The sequence below is a fragment of the Strix aluco genome, chromosome 1 (assembly GCF_031877795.1).
Source record: "Strix aluco isolate bStrAlu1 chromosome 1, bStrAlu1.hap1, whole genome shotgun sequence".
NCBI lineage: Eukaryota > Metazoa > Chordata > Aves > Strigiformes > Strigidae > Strix > Strix aluco.
Window position 1 is genome coordinate 73,463,742 of NC_133931.1, and position 15,547 is coordinate 73,479,288.

The 15,547-nt window shown below is 39.4% G+C and overlaps 1 protein-coding gene across 10 annotated transcripts in view; it reads right to left on the reverse strand.

Moving 5' to 3' along the window:
* Positions 1-1,638: 1,638 nt before the first annotated feature.
* The window catches only part of FHOD3 (formin homology 2 domain containing 3), a 414,767-nt gene continuing 400,858 nt past the window's right edge, over positions 1,639-15,547 (reverse strand). For 9 of the 10 annotated variants that reach the window (XM_074825180.1, XM_074825169.1, XM_074825159.1 and 6 more), the window contains one exon: positions 1,639-7,596. In XM_074825180.1, the coding sequence (XP_074681281.1) occupies positions 7,514-7,596 (83 nt within the window). In that variant the 3' untranslated portion in view covers positions 1,639-7,513. The remainder of the gene's footprint in view (positions 7,597-15,547) is intronic. The other variant, XM_074825125.1, reaches the window with a different exon arrangement.

Sequence of the window (15,547 nt, forward strand, 5' to 3'; positions counted from 1 at the left end):
ATCAGACAGTTGACTAATGGAGTACAGCCGTCATTCTTCATTTCCTGCAAAGAAACTCGCAAGAGGTAAAGCTTCAAGAACAGATCTCTCCCTTTCCAAACTGCATTCCCATCAGAAAACTTGAAGAAGTTATAATAGGAAAAAAATGTATTTTTTTTTCTGTAGTTGTGTGTTCTCAAACTGTTCTGAAGGGTCTATAAACCAGGGCATGCAGCTGTGCGATGGATAATCTGCGTACTTACTCGTTCCCTGACTACAGGCCAGAGGCTTCTCTGTGACAACATATGAGTTCTGACTGGGCACCAGGTCTGAAAAATATATGTACACATTGTCATTGCACATCTGGAATTTAGAATTGCTAATGGATATGCTGTGATAGAAAAGAAAAGTGTCTGGCCAATAAACTTGTTTTATATATTTATTTTAAAAAGCATTACCACATTTCTGGCTAGTAGCCTTTCATCCTCTAGACTTTACACCAGTGCATCTGGAATGCTAAGCAGCTCTTTCAGAGATGCAGCCATACCCCAAAAGGCACCGTTTTTATTTGAAATAACTTTAAAAATTAATTAAAAAGGAAGAAGGTGGTGTTTTTCCCTATGGAGGCTTGCATACCTAGAATTTTATATCAGCTCCTACAGTCTCAGAAACCACAGGTGAAAATTCTCTCTCCGGATCTCAGTCAATATACTTTATCTTCCAGGATGCTGCTATAAACATGTCTAGCTGTCTTTGAATAAATGTATTTCAACCTTATTACATGTGCAACTTTAAAGAGCAATTACACGCGAGTAGCTTGTTGTAGGACTAGCAGTGGAAATCTGAGCATTTTGAGTTTCTACATGTCACTTTGGCATCCCTCCTCACCATAGTCACTGAACCTGTGGGCAGAGCAGATGAAAAAGTCCCTGTGCTATGGCTTACCCTCCGTAGGGCCAGGGATGTCCGTTTGTCAACTCAGTCTCTCTCAAATTCTGGGAATTTGCAACAGAAAGAATCAGACACCAGCAAATAGAGAAAACTGCAAGACCACTGCATGTCCAGGCGCACTCATAGGTGACCACCAGAAAATTACATACCATGGTAATGCATGAAATGTATTTCAGCCAAATTAAAGTAATGTCTCATTTACTGGCCACCTTTACAGTTATGAAGCCCTGGCTGATACGGCAAGTGTTTCACATCTTGATGCAGAGGCAATCTGAAATGCTCTGCCCCCCACAGGTAGTCTTTCATTTTATTTATTTTTGCTTCAATAAATCTCATACCTTGACGCGATGTGCTCTGTGCACAAACTATTTTTAAGGCAGGAACCAACTCCAAGCCAATGGCAGCAAGCAGTAACTCTGTAAGTTTAGTGAGGATTTGTAGCGCTGCGTTACCAAAATCTTGAGAACCAGAGACATGTTTTTTTCACTCAAGATTAGGAATTAGGCTCAAACTGTGAAACTAGGGGTAAAAGAACAGCTTTTTATGATCAGACCACCCAGATGGTTTAATGGCAGCTGTTTTGTTGTCCACATTGTGGCTCTGCAGGTACTTAGAAGATACGAAAAAAACCTCATGACCCCCCTTTTCCACCCATTTCCCACCAAAGCTCCCATGATTGGCTTCAACAACAAAACCAGAACCACCCAGTCAGTGCTTTATAAAGCTTTATTGCAAGATGTGTTTACATAATGCTGTAGAGGTGAGCTTTTTAACTACTTATATCAAGAAATTTTGGACACAGGTCTGTGGTCAGTTTTCCATATTGACTCTGCATGGCACAGAAAAAAAAAAAAAAAGTGTGATTGCATCTTTCCAGACAGTAGTGGGGAAGGTGGGAGGAGAAGAGGCAGATGAGGGGTGTGCTAAAAAAAAAATCCCCCTGGTTTACACTAAATGTGAGAAAGCTTCTGAAGGATCAATACAAACGGTAGGTGATCTTTGTGTGTAATAAAATCTTAAAGAGTAATTCAAGTTCTTTATGAAATAAAACTGAGAAACAAAAATGCAGTTTCATGGACAATTAAATTTAACATAAAACAAATTCACCTAAAATGAGAAAACAACAAACAAAAACAAAAACTCAACCAAGAGGACCTGTAGATAATATCTCTGACCATGCATGGCTTGTTTTTTAAATTACAATTCACAGAATAACACTGCTGGAAAGCCTATTTTACACTATGCTACACAGAACATGAAAAAACATGAGTAGTGACATTTACACAATTTTACAGTATTTCTCCTTCCTCTAAGAAACACGTCCTTTTCTACTTTACATTTTTTTACAATTCCCAGCTCACAAAAAAGGACACTATACGTGCAAAGACAGTCTTTAAAAAGGAGAAATGCACCCAATGCTACAAATAAACCTTTTCTTTCACAGAAGCCTCTGTATTAGATAGTGATTAAACAAAATATATCTCTATCTGCCACTCAATGTGAAATGGACTAATTAGAAATACCTTTAATTTTTTTTTGCGTAAACATAAAACTATACAACATCTCTGAAACTCCTTGCATTACTTGCTATGTAACTATAAAACTGCTTGCCAAAAACCTCTTGGTATCGCATCTGAAATGCCAATTGGGCCAGTTGCTGCCCCAGTTGAAAAAAAGGAAGGTAGGCCTTACATGTTGTTGAAGTGTTTTCAAATAATTTTCAACAGTTGCCTGTAACCAAACATTGCCTCTTTCAAATATGCTTCAGTTTATTTTCTTTCAGAGCCTGTAAGTACCTGGCAGTTTTCCCTGTGAAGAAACATCAACAGTCATAGTCCTTACATTTTAGGCAAGTGTTTCTTGCGTCCCGATGCTGGAAACACAGAGCCATCATCCCAGCACGGCACAGGGCCAGGCTCTCTGCCTCTGTGCGCACGCACAACCCGCCTCGGAGATAACGAGAGGAGTGGTACATGTGCAGTGAGCATACAGAAATGAAAGGGAGAGAGGAATATGCTCCTGCTTCTGTCTGACGCCACATCCCTATGCATCCTTTAGATAAAGGCAGGCAGCGTGTACACCTCCCTGCAAGTTGTAGCGGCAGGATAAAGGATGTGAAACTGGTGGGCTGCCACCTTGTCCCCATTCCATCTCAGTGAAATCAAAGCACTGTAAAAACAATTAACCACACAGCGTACACACACCCAAATCCAGACTATTACCATAGGCCAAATGGTTTCTAAAGCATTTTGGATAGACACTTCCTGTTGTTACTGGGGATGTGAGTGTAGAGCAGATGCCTGACAAAAGGAACCATTTACTGCACTTACAGTGGCATTGTGCCCCTTAAGTTTGCAGTAGATGTTGCTGTCCTTACTTGTGACTTTTCAATGGCTTTTAGTGTTCGCCAGGGCACGTTCAGAGCATAGCACACCAGGGATTTAAGGTGCTGTCCTGCCACGTTATCTAGTACCTCAAGGGGGAATGGAGCACCTTGAAGGAGGCCCTTGCTGTTCAGTCACTTCAAGACTCTGATTCCAAATTTCTGTTAAATCGGGGCATGAACCCTTATCTGACTATTCACATATGACTTTCTATTAAGCTAAAGCCAAAATCTTGTCTATCTGTAAATCTGATGCCTTATTTTGCTGACAGAGTCAATCACTACAGAGATTTACAACAGAAGGGGGTCAAAAGAGAAAAAGAAATGTATTTGACACTGTTTCCAGTATTTATCGGAGCAAGACCCTCATTAAAACACCATTTTTGTGTTGATTTTGGATTACGGACAGGGATCTATCAAACAGAAGGGTCACACGTAGCAGCCAAGGGGCTATAAAACATCTGGAATCCATGAGTCTGGTGCCTGGCCTTACTGAAAAGTGAAGAGTGATGAATTTAATTTTTCTGAGGGATCTTTCACTCTCGATTGTGGCACACAGCATTCCCTGGGGGTACTTCTTCACCACAGCCACATAACTGCTACTGAAAGTTATCCCTCAGTTGGGAGCGAGGGAATACAAAGTATTTGTATGCAGTCTGCTTTTAAACACCAAGGGAGATGAAAGGAAATTAGGATAGCTTCCCTTTGGCTGCCATTTCATACGCTAAAGTTTACCTCAGCATCCAAATCAGGAAGGCATTATGGTGGTAGACAGACAAATTATTGGCAGCAGATGGGTGTTGAAATCAACACCAGCAGCGACTCTGAGAGCTCAGTGGAGATACAAAACTCTGGGCACTACATTTGCAGCTGACTGGTACTATGAGAAAGAAAAGAGAGGTAGTTATAATGGCTGCAAGTGTTTAAAAACAGCCTTCATGGATCTCTAAGTGAGAAATAGGAACATGTGTTACTACATCATGTTTCCAAGACCTTTCTGTTTGTGACAAAACCAATCTGTATCTCACACACATTTAAAAACAACTGTTACATCCTTACAGTGGGCTCATTTGATGATGGAGGGGCAGGCAGCAACTCAAATCCTGAAGGTTACAACCTGATTAAACAGACAGACAGAGGCAGGCAAATATAACCAATTCCTCCATTTCATCTGGAATCCACTACTTAGATGAAGGGGAACAAATATTTTTCCCACAGTCAGGACATGCTAGCAGACTCCAGAGGAAATACTGCCACCTTGCAGATTAGCACATTGGGCCGCTGGCCATTTTTATCATAAGCTGAAATGGAAAAATTCTCTGTAGTTATTGCATTGTTACTGTTTGATGATCTTGTTGCAATAAACACTGAAGACTGCATAACAAGACCGAGTTATCCTCAGAAAAATTGGTTTTGGTGTTACAGATAGAGAGCAGGAACTTAGGCAAAAATACAAAACATAATGGAAAAATGGACAAGGAAGAATATGCTTCACACGTAAGACACTTGCATCCAGAGAATCTGAAAGAAACCAGCTTTTTTCCCTGACCTTATTCTAACCCCACTTCCCATATTTAATTTTCTCCTCAATAAGAAGTATATGAGGTTTCGCATATTTTTTGCACAATTCCTGGAAAATACAGATGCCCAGCTATTAGTAATTCATCAGCTATTTTACGTTTCAGACGCAGATGCTGTACTATGTCTAAATGAAACACTATTTTGTCTCCTGTTATCAGGTGGTCACCAACAGCCACCTACTTTGCACATTCAGGGTATTTTAATTATTCAGTTTTAAAAACTTGTTTGATTTTCTCCCTCCAATCAAATATAGGACCTCTGTCAACATAAACACATTTTGTTACATTTTGGCTTCTTTTATCACTTAACCAGTATAACAATTCAACATAACCATTACATTCAGGGTGTCTTCCTCTTGTTTCAGACCTTCAAGACCTCCACAAACCCCCATTACCTTCATTTCTTTGTTCTAAGCATCCTTAAGAGAGATTTTAAAAGTCCATAAAGGTGAGCAGCACATAAACATCCACTTTAAAATCCAGATGCTCATAGGTCTTTCTTATTGTACAATGAGATTAATTATATGCCAATTCTTTCTGTTTCCTAACCAGCTTCCTCCTTTTCATAGCTTTCAAATACACAACACATTTTATTAATTACACAACTACTGCCTTCTGCCTACTTGAACAATTGACTTTTAAACAAGCTGAGGGGAAAACCAGATCAAACTCGATGCTATCTTTAAGATCCTTTGCTCATTAGTGACTTTTTACCCACAGACTTTGACATGTGATGTTCCAAGGCAATGGCAAATCAAGAACGAAACGTTATGATCAAGAGAGGGACAGCATAGATAGGATGTTCCACTAGAGATCTCATTGCAGTGTTGTCAGCTACCTGGTTCTCTCATCACTTGGATGCTGTGCTCAGTGTGATGTGACAGATGACCAAGATTTCAAAGGTTTATTGTGTTTGGTTCAACTATCCTGAACAATCTTCAGCAATTATCCTGTCCTTAATGAGAGCAGAGCAGAATAACTTGTTGACGTACCTGACCTAGCTTGGGTGGCAGAAGCAACATAGCTATGGCATTAGGAGCCCAGCATAGACTATTAATTAATCCTACTTTTCAAGTGTGTTTTGCAGCCAAAATCAAACCCAGTTAGCTAGTTACCCTACTTTCACTAGTTCCACAGTTAACTAGCTTGAAGGAAGCCTCAGCTGTTACTGCTGTGCAGACACACCCTTAATCTTAGAGGCTAAGGCAATGGAAAGAGATAATCTTGTGCATCCTTGAGGATCAGTTGGTCATATACAGACTTTGGCTTAAAAAGTTCCCTTTTACATTACTGTTATTTGCAGTTTTCTTCAAAATGCTTCAGCACTGGCTAGGGTTAGTGTTCAATTCGTCTTCACTGTTGTATACGTCCTCCACGTAAAGGCAGATGAGTTTGACTAAAGGTTCTTCAAGCACACATGTTGAGGGCTTGTTAAAGTCAGTTATAAAACAGTGAGATAAGGGCAAACATATTGGAGTGTTCACTGTGGTACCCTCTCCACTTGTATCAAGGATAATCACAAAACAAGAGTCAAGAACAGCAAAAACACAGCAGGCTTTTAGCAGGGCCATTTCATATTCAGATCCATTAATTTGAAATAAAATCACCACCACATTATCTTGCAGCAAAGAAAAGCAGCATGAAGGGCACAGGCAAGTGAACAAAACTTCTTGATCTTAGCATCTGAATGCATTTACCGAGTATGTAAAATTGTTGGCATAGATCTCTTTGCAACTGTACAAATGCACAGTACAGCCATAGCTCAACAAGAGGGAGGTATTCTGTGTCCTCTCCTCTATGTGCATGCCGCTATGTACAGTATGAGTGTGTATTAATACACACGAATTCAGGATCCTAAACTTTCCACTTGCATTGCAGGTCATCTCCTGCACAAGGTGAATCCCATTGAATAACACCAAGTTCCTACAAAAAGACACTCCTTTTCCTCCTGTCCAGGTGGAATGGTAAGGCTTCAGAGTGAAAATCATGGTCCAGCTAGCTTCAGCAGGAGCGTGATTTCACACCATGACGGTATGTGTATAGATACACGCACATGTGTCCACACATTCATTCTGTACATATACAAAGGTACACATACATTTTTACATTCTTTGGTGGCAAAATAATAAAAAAACCTAAACAAACCACAGGGTTGCACATCTTTGCTTAATGAATCTGCTTCAGGAAAATTGGGGTTGGTGTAACCGGAGTTATTTTGCCTCTTTAAGGACTGTTCCTTGCATTGACAAAATGCCATACATTTACAATGACTAAAACAGGGCACAAGGAAAGCCAGCATAAACACAGCTCACATGACAGGTAACTCAGAGAGAGTCCCCTCCTACCCACATCAACACATCATGAGAGAAGGAGCCATATGCTTTCATCTACAAGCACTCAAATGCTTTCTCAGTTACTGTCCAGATGTTGTGCTGAGCTGCATCACACCCTTCTTCTGCCCTGGTTGTGGGGTTTTGCTTTTCGTTGCTTATTAAAATCAGACTAACAGAGGATGGGATGTTGGGAGCAGCAGAGGAGGCTGGCAGGTCAATGCCACGCCGAAGGTTGTCAGCCTGTGTGCTTCAGATGAACGGCTCTTCTTGTCGCCCCCTCTGGGACGTCAAACCTGCATCTCAGAGGTGCTGATGAGGCCCAGTGCTTTGGCTTCTTCTGGTGTCAGTCCGCTCTTTAGTGTCCTTCTCACTGGATGGTTGTAAATTCCAAAATCAGGCAAAAAAAAAAAAAAAAAAAAAAGAAAATGCAAACAATTAAAAGAGATAATGAGATAATTACACAACACTTTGAGCTGAAAAAAACCCCTGTTAACATGCAAGCTGAGTCAAATCAAAAGTTGCTACGTACTCAGGGCCTCAAGTTCAGAAATACTGAGTAATGTCCTATGCTAAATCCATGGGAGCATCAAGTACCAGCAACTCCAGTCAGGCAAAAAGACATTTGTCATTAACATTTAGCATTTTAAGGAAAAATACCACAGCATTTCAAGATTTTTTTTTTCCTCTGAAATTGTATCAGTTGATTTTCAGTCCATAGAAAGTATCACCTGCCCTATTATTTTATAGTTTCATAAAGATTTTTTTAAAAGAGCTTTTGGATCTTTATAGGGCTCAATTGATTTTATCACTATTAAATTCTATGTGACCCTTCAAAGGCGTAAAAAAACCAACCCTAAAACTTAAAAGATTAAAACTCTGACTATTTTATAGTCGATTCAAATCATTAAAATTATTGTCTTCATACGTGCTCCCTTTCTTCTGTAATGTTTCCCCATTCTAGCCCCATTTGCGTCATCTTTGCCATTAGTAGTCTGCAGCATTCTAGTTGAATTTAACTGATAAATCCAGGCCATAACCTTGTTTCTTAATTTTCTATGAAGTGTTCTGAACACTAGTCCTGACATAAAACTTTTAAGATTTGTGATTGTCTTTTTTATTCAGGAACAAGTGACCAAGTGACTGCACACACTGAGCATTAGTGCCCTCCTAGTTTTTCTGGCTCCATAATTTTTAGGTGAATGGACTTCAGTTCAAGACACAAATGGGGTGTACACTCCACACTTTGATGTTGCTCAAATACAAAACCCACATTCAGAAGTTTAAGCTGCATGCAAAGCATAAACAATGACTTTACATTGGACAAAATGTATTTGGAATGCCAAAATAATGAAGTCTAGAGAAAACTTAGAGAAATCAGTTGCAGACAGAGGTTAAGGACGTCTTGAATTACTATCATCTAGCACAATTGAGACCTCTAACTTATTAAGATGCTCAGTCCATGTAACTGAAACTGGGAGGTGACACTCAAGGTTCTAGCAGGAATGAGAGGAGGGCATGGATCGGTATACAAAACAAGAAGATAAGAGAAAGGGAAAATACTGCATAGTTGAATATTTGATACCATGCATGTAGGACAAATGTGATCTATGTTTGATAATCAACTGCTTTCATCAGTTACTGAGGTTAATCAAATGACCTGGGAGTGCCACATCTGTGATAGTTCCTCCATTATAAAACCCTTACTTGAAAGTTTTTCTTCAAGGCCCTGTTCCTTCTCCTACAGTATTTGAATACTTATTAAACACCACTAGGAGTCTTTATGATATCCACTTTTCCTACAACACTGATCAGCAACATCTTCCAAGTTTAACAATGCTTAGTTAAAAACAGTACAAGGTTAAATGCAACTGATAAAGCTAAGATTAAGAAAGACTAAAAAAGTATTACCAGAAGAGCAATACACTTCAAAAAATGCTCTGGTGTCCATGGTGCAGAATACCCAACATGGACTTTTGAGTGAGTCCTCATCACTGGCACCCCTTTATACTTTTCAAATTTGATACCCAGTTGTCCATGGTGACAAATGTTAATTTCTAGACATGAGCTATGAAGTACCTTAGGGTCTTAAGGTCTCAGTGAATCACCCAATGCTTATTTCTATATCAAAATAAACTATATCAGGAGTGAAAGAACAAATACAAGAATGCTGCAGCAGATATATTTCTGTCTCGTTAAAAGCAAAGCTTTCCCAGTGCAGATCACCTGCTGACCTGCCATCACTGCCTCTCGCCTGAACATGTTTTTTTCCGTACGCTCGATAGCATGCAGCCAAATGCAGACCATACGTAGCTTGGCCACCGAACAGCAGAGTCATGTTAACAGAGCCTAATACAACTGATTTTCAGAAGACCTTATCAGAGACCAGCCAAAAGTCTTTGTCACTAGACTCAAAGTGGGATTGGACATTGTTCCCTAAGGGAGTATTCCTCCTCTGTGGACATGAATTATCCACAGCAGCTATACTGTTGAACCAAGGAAACTGTCCATTATCAGAGAAAAAATATGCAAACAGGAGACTGAACTTTGACAGGATGGCTGTCTAGATGACATTACATCTTCCCACTGAAGGCAAAAGTGAACTGGGAAACTGAATGAAGAACAAATTTTGATATTTTAGAAACTTTTGCTGAAGCATCAAACCAAACGTATTCATGACTGCTCTCACACATATCCCCAACTCTCTCGGATCACAATCACTCACATTTGCAAGGTGAGCACAATAATCACTGTAAAACAAAGCTATTTTTCTTGTCAGATGGCAAGACAGGATGAGTGAGGGAACATGCAATTGTTATTTCTGTTTGTAAACATTTAATAGGAACTGAGGTGGTCTGCTAACACTGGTCATGCACCAGAATAAGCAAAATTCTGGTCTTATTTATGACAACATAAATCTGGAGTAACCTTCTTTAGGTCAGTACAGTTACTGCTACTACACAAAATAACTGGGGCTGATACTCTGTCTAACAACTGAAAGGGAAACATGTGCCTCTGTAACTCCCACCAACCAGAATACAGTTGCTTAAATTCCTCCATCAGCCTTATTTATGGGATTAGTAGTTTACTATGAAAAGCCAAATGGATTTACAATAACATATATGTCTCTGAAGAAAATTACAGGAACTTGTATTCAGAGGTCATAATCAGGAGTTAAAATACCATGGTAGAAACCATCTTCATAGAAAAACAAGGAAGAAATCTAAGGAGTCCTCTTTACATAAGCAAGACTTCTCTCTGAATCTCCAGATACCTACCTATCAAACATACTAAAGTCTTAGTCTGAGGACCTCATGTATAACCCTCAGATGACTGAAAAAAAGAAATATTGTATGCAGCATGTGACAAGGCCAAGTGCCTTGGTCTGGGTTTGCTGTATGACTCACACAATGGAGGCCAACCCTGGGTTTGTACTTTTTGTGCCACTGCAAAACAAGTAGGGAAGACGATACTCAGTGAAATGCTGGGACACTCACAGCTGTGATTAAACAAAACAATCTCTTTGCATCCCTCATTTGATTGTTCTAACTTATTTCAGCTCTCTTATAATACAGAGAAAGATAACTTGGATTTAAGATATTCCAGTGACCTAAGCTTTTAAGGCCAGCAGTTAGGAGAAAAGAGCTCCAAACAATGCAGGACTTTGGCAGTCAATAATGAGATTGTCAAGAAAATGATTAATAAAAAGCAAAGATGTAAAGAATCTTGTCAGTGACAGAATAGTTCCCACAAACACTGACGGCTGCTGACTTGTATAAACTAAGCGTGTGGGGCCAAATACTGCAAAGTACGGTGACTACTGGAAAGATTAAAGCTGTCCACCATCAACAGGCAACCAGAAGAATAACTGCTGACAGAATCACAGTCCAGACTCAGATGAGTGAATGCCCCTACAATGCAACAGGCCAGTCTGACACAGATGAATCCACTTGTAGTTGGAAGTATTTTGTACTTAGGGAGATGAAAATGGCCAGATAAACGGTCTCTTTATACGAAAATGATAACTAATATGTGCAAATTGCTCTCAGTACATTTTCTCATCTGAAGATACAGCAGATAGATGTGGTATCAGTGGTTAGTCAAGAACAAGTTCCTGTCCCACTATTCTCTGCACTGGCTTGTGGACTATGGAGGCTTGTGGGTGATGAAACCAGGAGAAAGTTATCTACAGGACCAGGGACTACTCTGGGAGGTAGGTGAACCTTATCTTGACATGCTGTTAAACAGATGTCCTCAGACATTTGTCTGTTTTCTCATAAAGTGCTTGGTAGGGTTCCCCTACCTTAGGAAAGGTCATGAACATGTTTAGTCATCAAAATTGAATGCAGAGAGATATTTTCCTTCCATGCTTTATAGGCATTGCAAAATTACATTTCTCAAACTAGATCTTCACTCTCCCCTCTTCACTGAACTCTGTCGTGTCTCTAACTGGACTAGACATAATATCTTGGCTTGTAAAACTCTTGGCCTGCTGCAGATCACATTAAACTGAGTTATGGAATGTATTTTGGAGGCAGTGACAATAAAAATAAGACTTTCAAATGACCTTTTATGTTCTTTAAGTAATTTTTAAAACATTTGCTAAAGAAACATAACATAGAGAGAAAATAACTTTTACTCTTGTCAAAAGCAAGGCCTGCTGAGATCCCATAACCAAGAAACTAAATGTTGTTTTTCTGGGATCAGAGGGTATGATATTTTTTGTTAATTGGGAAATCTAGAATTTTATTTGATATCCTGGCAGAATGCAGTGTGCTTATGATGAACTCGATGAATGTGACTCTGGCTGTTGGGTCAAAATCTACATAGATACATAGCCCTCACAGTACACTGGGGATGTTTTTAAAAAGAGTAATTCCCTAAGAATAGTTTTGTCAGAGAATATAATTATCTAGGGTTTGCTTTTTATTTTAAAGAGCAAATAGCATTTCTAGTTTCCCTTCCCCCTACCTTTTTCTTTTTTAAGATGCAATGAACAGTAAAGATCAGTCTGACTGGCACCATTTACTCTTGCATTTGCAATGGCTTTTGGCATGTGTGTCTACACTTGTATGGATGAGTCACTTGAAATGCAGACTAGATATGACCATTCTCCTGCTCAAGAGGACACAGAGTTAGTATCATTCCTGTTACAAAGATGTGGCAGCCACAGAACTTCCTTTTGGTCTCAGCTGCAAAGGTAATGCAGCTGCTAGCTGCTGATTTGGAATGAAGAATATTCCAGGGGGCTCTAAATTACACAGTGAGGACAGTAGGAAGGGCAGAATGTCAGAGGCAATACAGGCCAGTACCATCATCTCATTTCATGTATTTTAGTTTTATTTTGTGTTACCTATCCACACCCAGCTTGCTCAGTCACTCTATTTTCTCATATATTTATACTTAACATATTCTCTTGGACTCTACTCCAATGAGTCCAGCAATGGCAATTTGCAACTCAAAAGTTCAATCCAGACAGTCTTGATCATATTCTCTTATTGTAATCCTTTTCAGCATTTGTGTTTTTATGTCACTGTCTATATAAGTTATACATATGTTTAATTATGCATATATCATTGCTTAATACGAGCAGGCCTAAATGCTTAGTAAAAATACTAAAACATTATGTGTAGAGATTTTCTTACAGGGATTTGTAGGTGAATTTTTGGATTTTATCATGCAGTTCTCTGAAAAAGTACAGCTAACTGAAATGTGGCCTTTGGGTCAGCCACATAGAAAGCTCCAGGAAACAATGTATTATTATGTATTATTAATTGCCCTGCAGCTTAGCTTTGAATCCTCTTGACAATTCATAGATGGCACAAGTCTCCTAACAAGAAATTCTGTGTGTAATTTATGGTAGCTGTGACTTAAAGAGGAGTCTAACCATGGAAAAGGACAAAGCAGCATTTTGTAAGGAAAGCTTAACTTGTGTTTCATCTCCCTGTGGCTTAGGTAATAGGTAACAAAAAGTAACACTGCTTTAGAAAGCCTGGGCTGCATGAAGAACATACAGGTTTTAAAGTAATATTTAACATGTAGTTGAAACTGTTAGTTTTCAACTTTATGTATTTCACAGATCATGATTTACATAATCCCATCAGTAAAACTGAAAAGACTTAACTCCTTCCTTGAAAGCCTTCTATGACAAAACCCCCCTAATTTTCAGGACTTCTGTGAGTTCCGCTATAAAAAGTTAGTACCAAAAGCAATCCTGCTGCCATCTCTTTCATCAGTTCTCCCACTTAACTTCACCAGTCAAAAGTGATTCCACTATTAAGAGGTTAAGCATCAAGAGCATAGAGCTCACCAACAACTGAGTCTGCGTGTAAGCACTATATACTATTTTCAAGACCAGACTATACAGTAACAGTGCACAGGACAAAAAAAGCAGGAGACGGGATACAGAAAGTAAGCCATCTAACACCAGTGTTTCAGGCATGCAGCCTTTACATTCCATTTGATAATTTAAAATAACCCACTCAGGAGGTAGCTCTTAGAACACAGAGCTGTCTGTTGGAGAGTGACTTGGCAGAGGAGTGTGGCCATGTTTGACCACCTGGGCTCCCCATTAGGAATCTGCACTCAGAAACAAGGCAGTAAAAGGCATCATCTCTACAAGCCCATCAGATTAAAAATAACTATGCTCAAAACAATCTTGTAATTATTCTAATTAGGTGTTATTCTGCCCAGAGAAAGCCATATATCTACACATACATATATATATATGTTATTTTTTTGACATAGTGCTGGGGTAAGATATATTCAAAACAGCTCTGTGTGAAACATTTTTGTTCATCTTCTAAGAGAGACTTCCCTCCAAACACATTTGACACTTGCATCCAAGCGTAGTCCAATTCCTGCCTTCAGAGATCCTTGTGCTAAACTCCTGCGTGGCAGCAGAGGGCTCTCTTTGGCAGCTGTGTTATCGCGATGCTCTTCTGGAAAGCCACATAGGAGATCGCTTTTGTTGCTGCACTTCTTTTGTAAGGCAACTTGAAAAGCAACCCTGTACTTCCCTGTCTTTTCTCATTCTCAGATGAAGTGCTTTCCATAACAACTCTGTGATCTTGTCAGTCAGCAACCCACTGCTGCTGCTTTCTTACTCAGATGCTGAAAATAATCTTTCAGGAAGGAAGGATGATGTAAACAAGGAGTAAATTACTGCCTGGAGAAAAACTTGAAAGCCAATTTAATATGGAAAGAAAACAAATAAAATTCATATCCTATCAACTTAGGGCTAACAGTGTGCAACTCAACCAAACATATTTTTTTAATACTTAAAACTTACATATCCCACTTTTGGGAATGAATCCTGTGACAAGAATTCAAAAGCCTTGAAATACACCTTTAAAATATGCCAACTAAAATGAAAACAGAGGGTAACGTAGACGAATTCACTGATGCAGTGAATGGCAAACTGGCAAAAGTGAAAACAGCTATTTGTATCTCTCGTAAGATGCAATCAAATGAAGTAAAAATTTTTCTTTTACAGAACAACGGTTGAAAAAATACCAAAAGTGTATACCATAATGAAAGTATTTCCATAGAAAATGTCAATACCAATATTCTGTGACCGGGGAACATGAACAGCTTTATTTCCTACATATACTGACATCACTTGCTCTTTATCAGCTGCTCATCTCCTGCCAGTCTCTCCCACATTACCTTCAGCTTGTTCTTTCCTGCAATAAAGAAAGTGCCATTTGGACAAGAAGAGATGGCCAGAGAAATTCCAGCACTTGTAAATCCTTGTGTAGAAGCCCATGGGAAGCTGCAGAGCACTCCCTCGTTTTGGTTCTCCCAGGGCCAGAGACACAGCGCAAGGACGTGCCAATGGTCTGCCTATGCTCTAGGATCCTGCTGGGACACAGGTTTCACCTGCTACCAGGACACACTCCTTGTAAGAGCAAAGTCTGAGCTGTGCCTACTTCTCCCTCCACAGAGCAGCACGTCTGGGTGGGCATTTAATCCCATGAGGTGACAGTCACTCTACAATCACTAGGGATTCACTAGGGATGCAATCACTACAATCATTACAGCAGCAGTTTTCTCTTTGTACCTACATCATGTCCTCTGTGCTTGGATAACATAACATATATGTGCATGTGAATGCCTGTGTAGTGTTCAACACCTCTGTCTTCTCTCTGTGAACTGAAATAAACAGGGATAAAAGATATGTATTTTTTGTAAACATTGCATATTTAATTCTGACTTCCCAGACCAATGCAATGACTTCTCACCTTTTTTTCAGTTGCTGTATTAAAACAGTACTGCTCAATTTTGAGCAAATACTAGATTCCACAGTATGTCTAAATACCTGT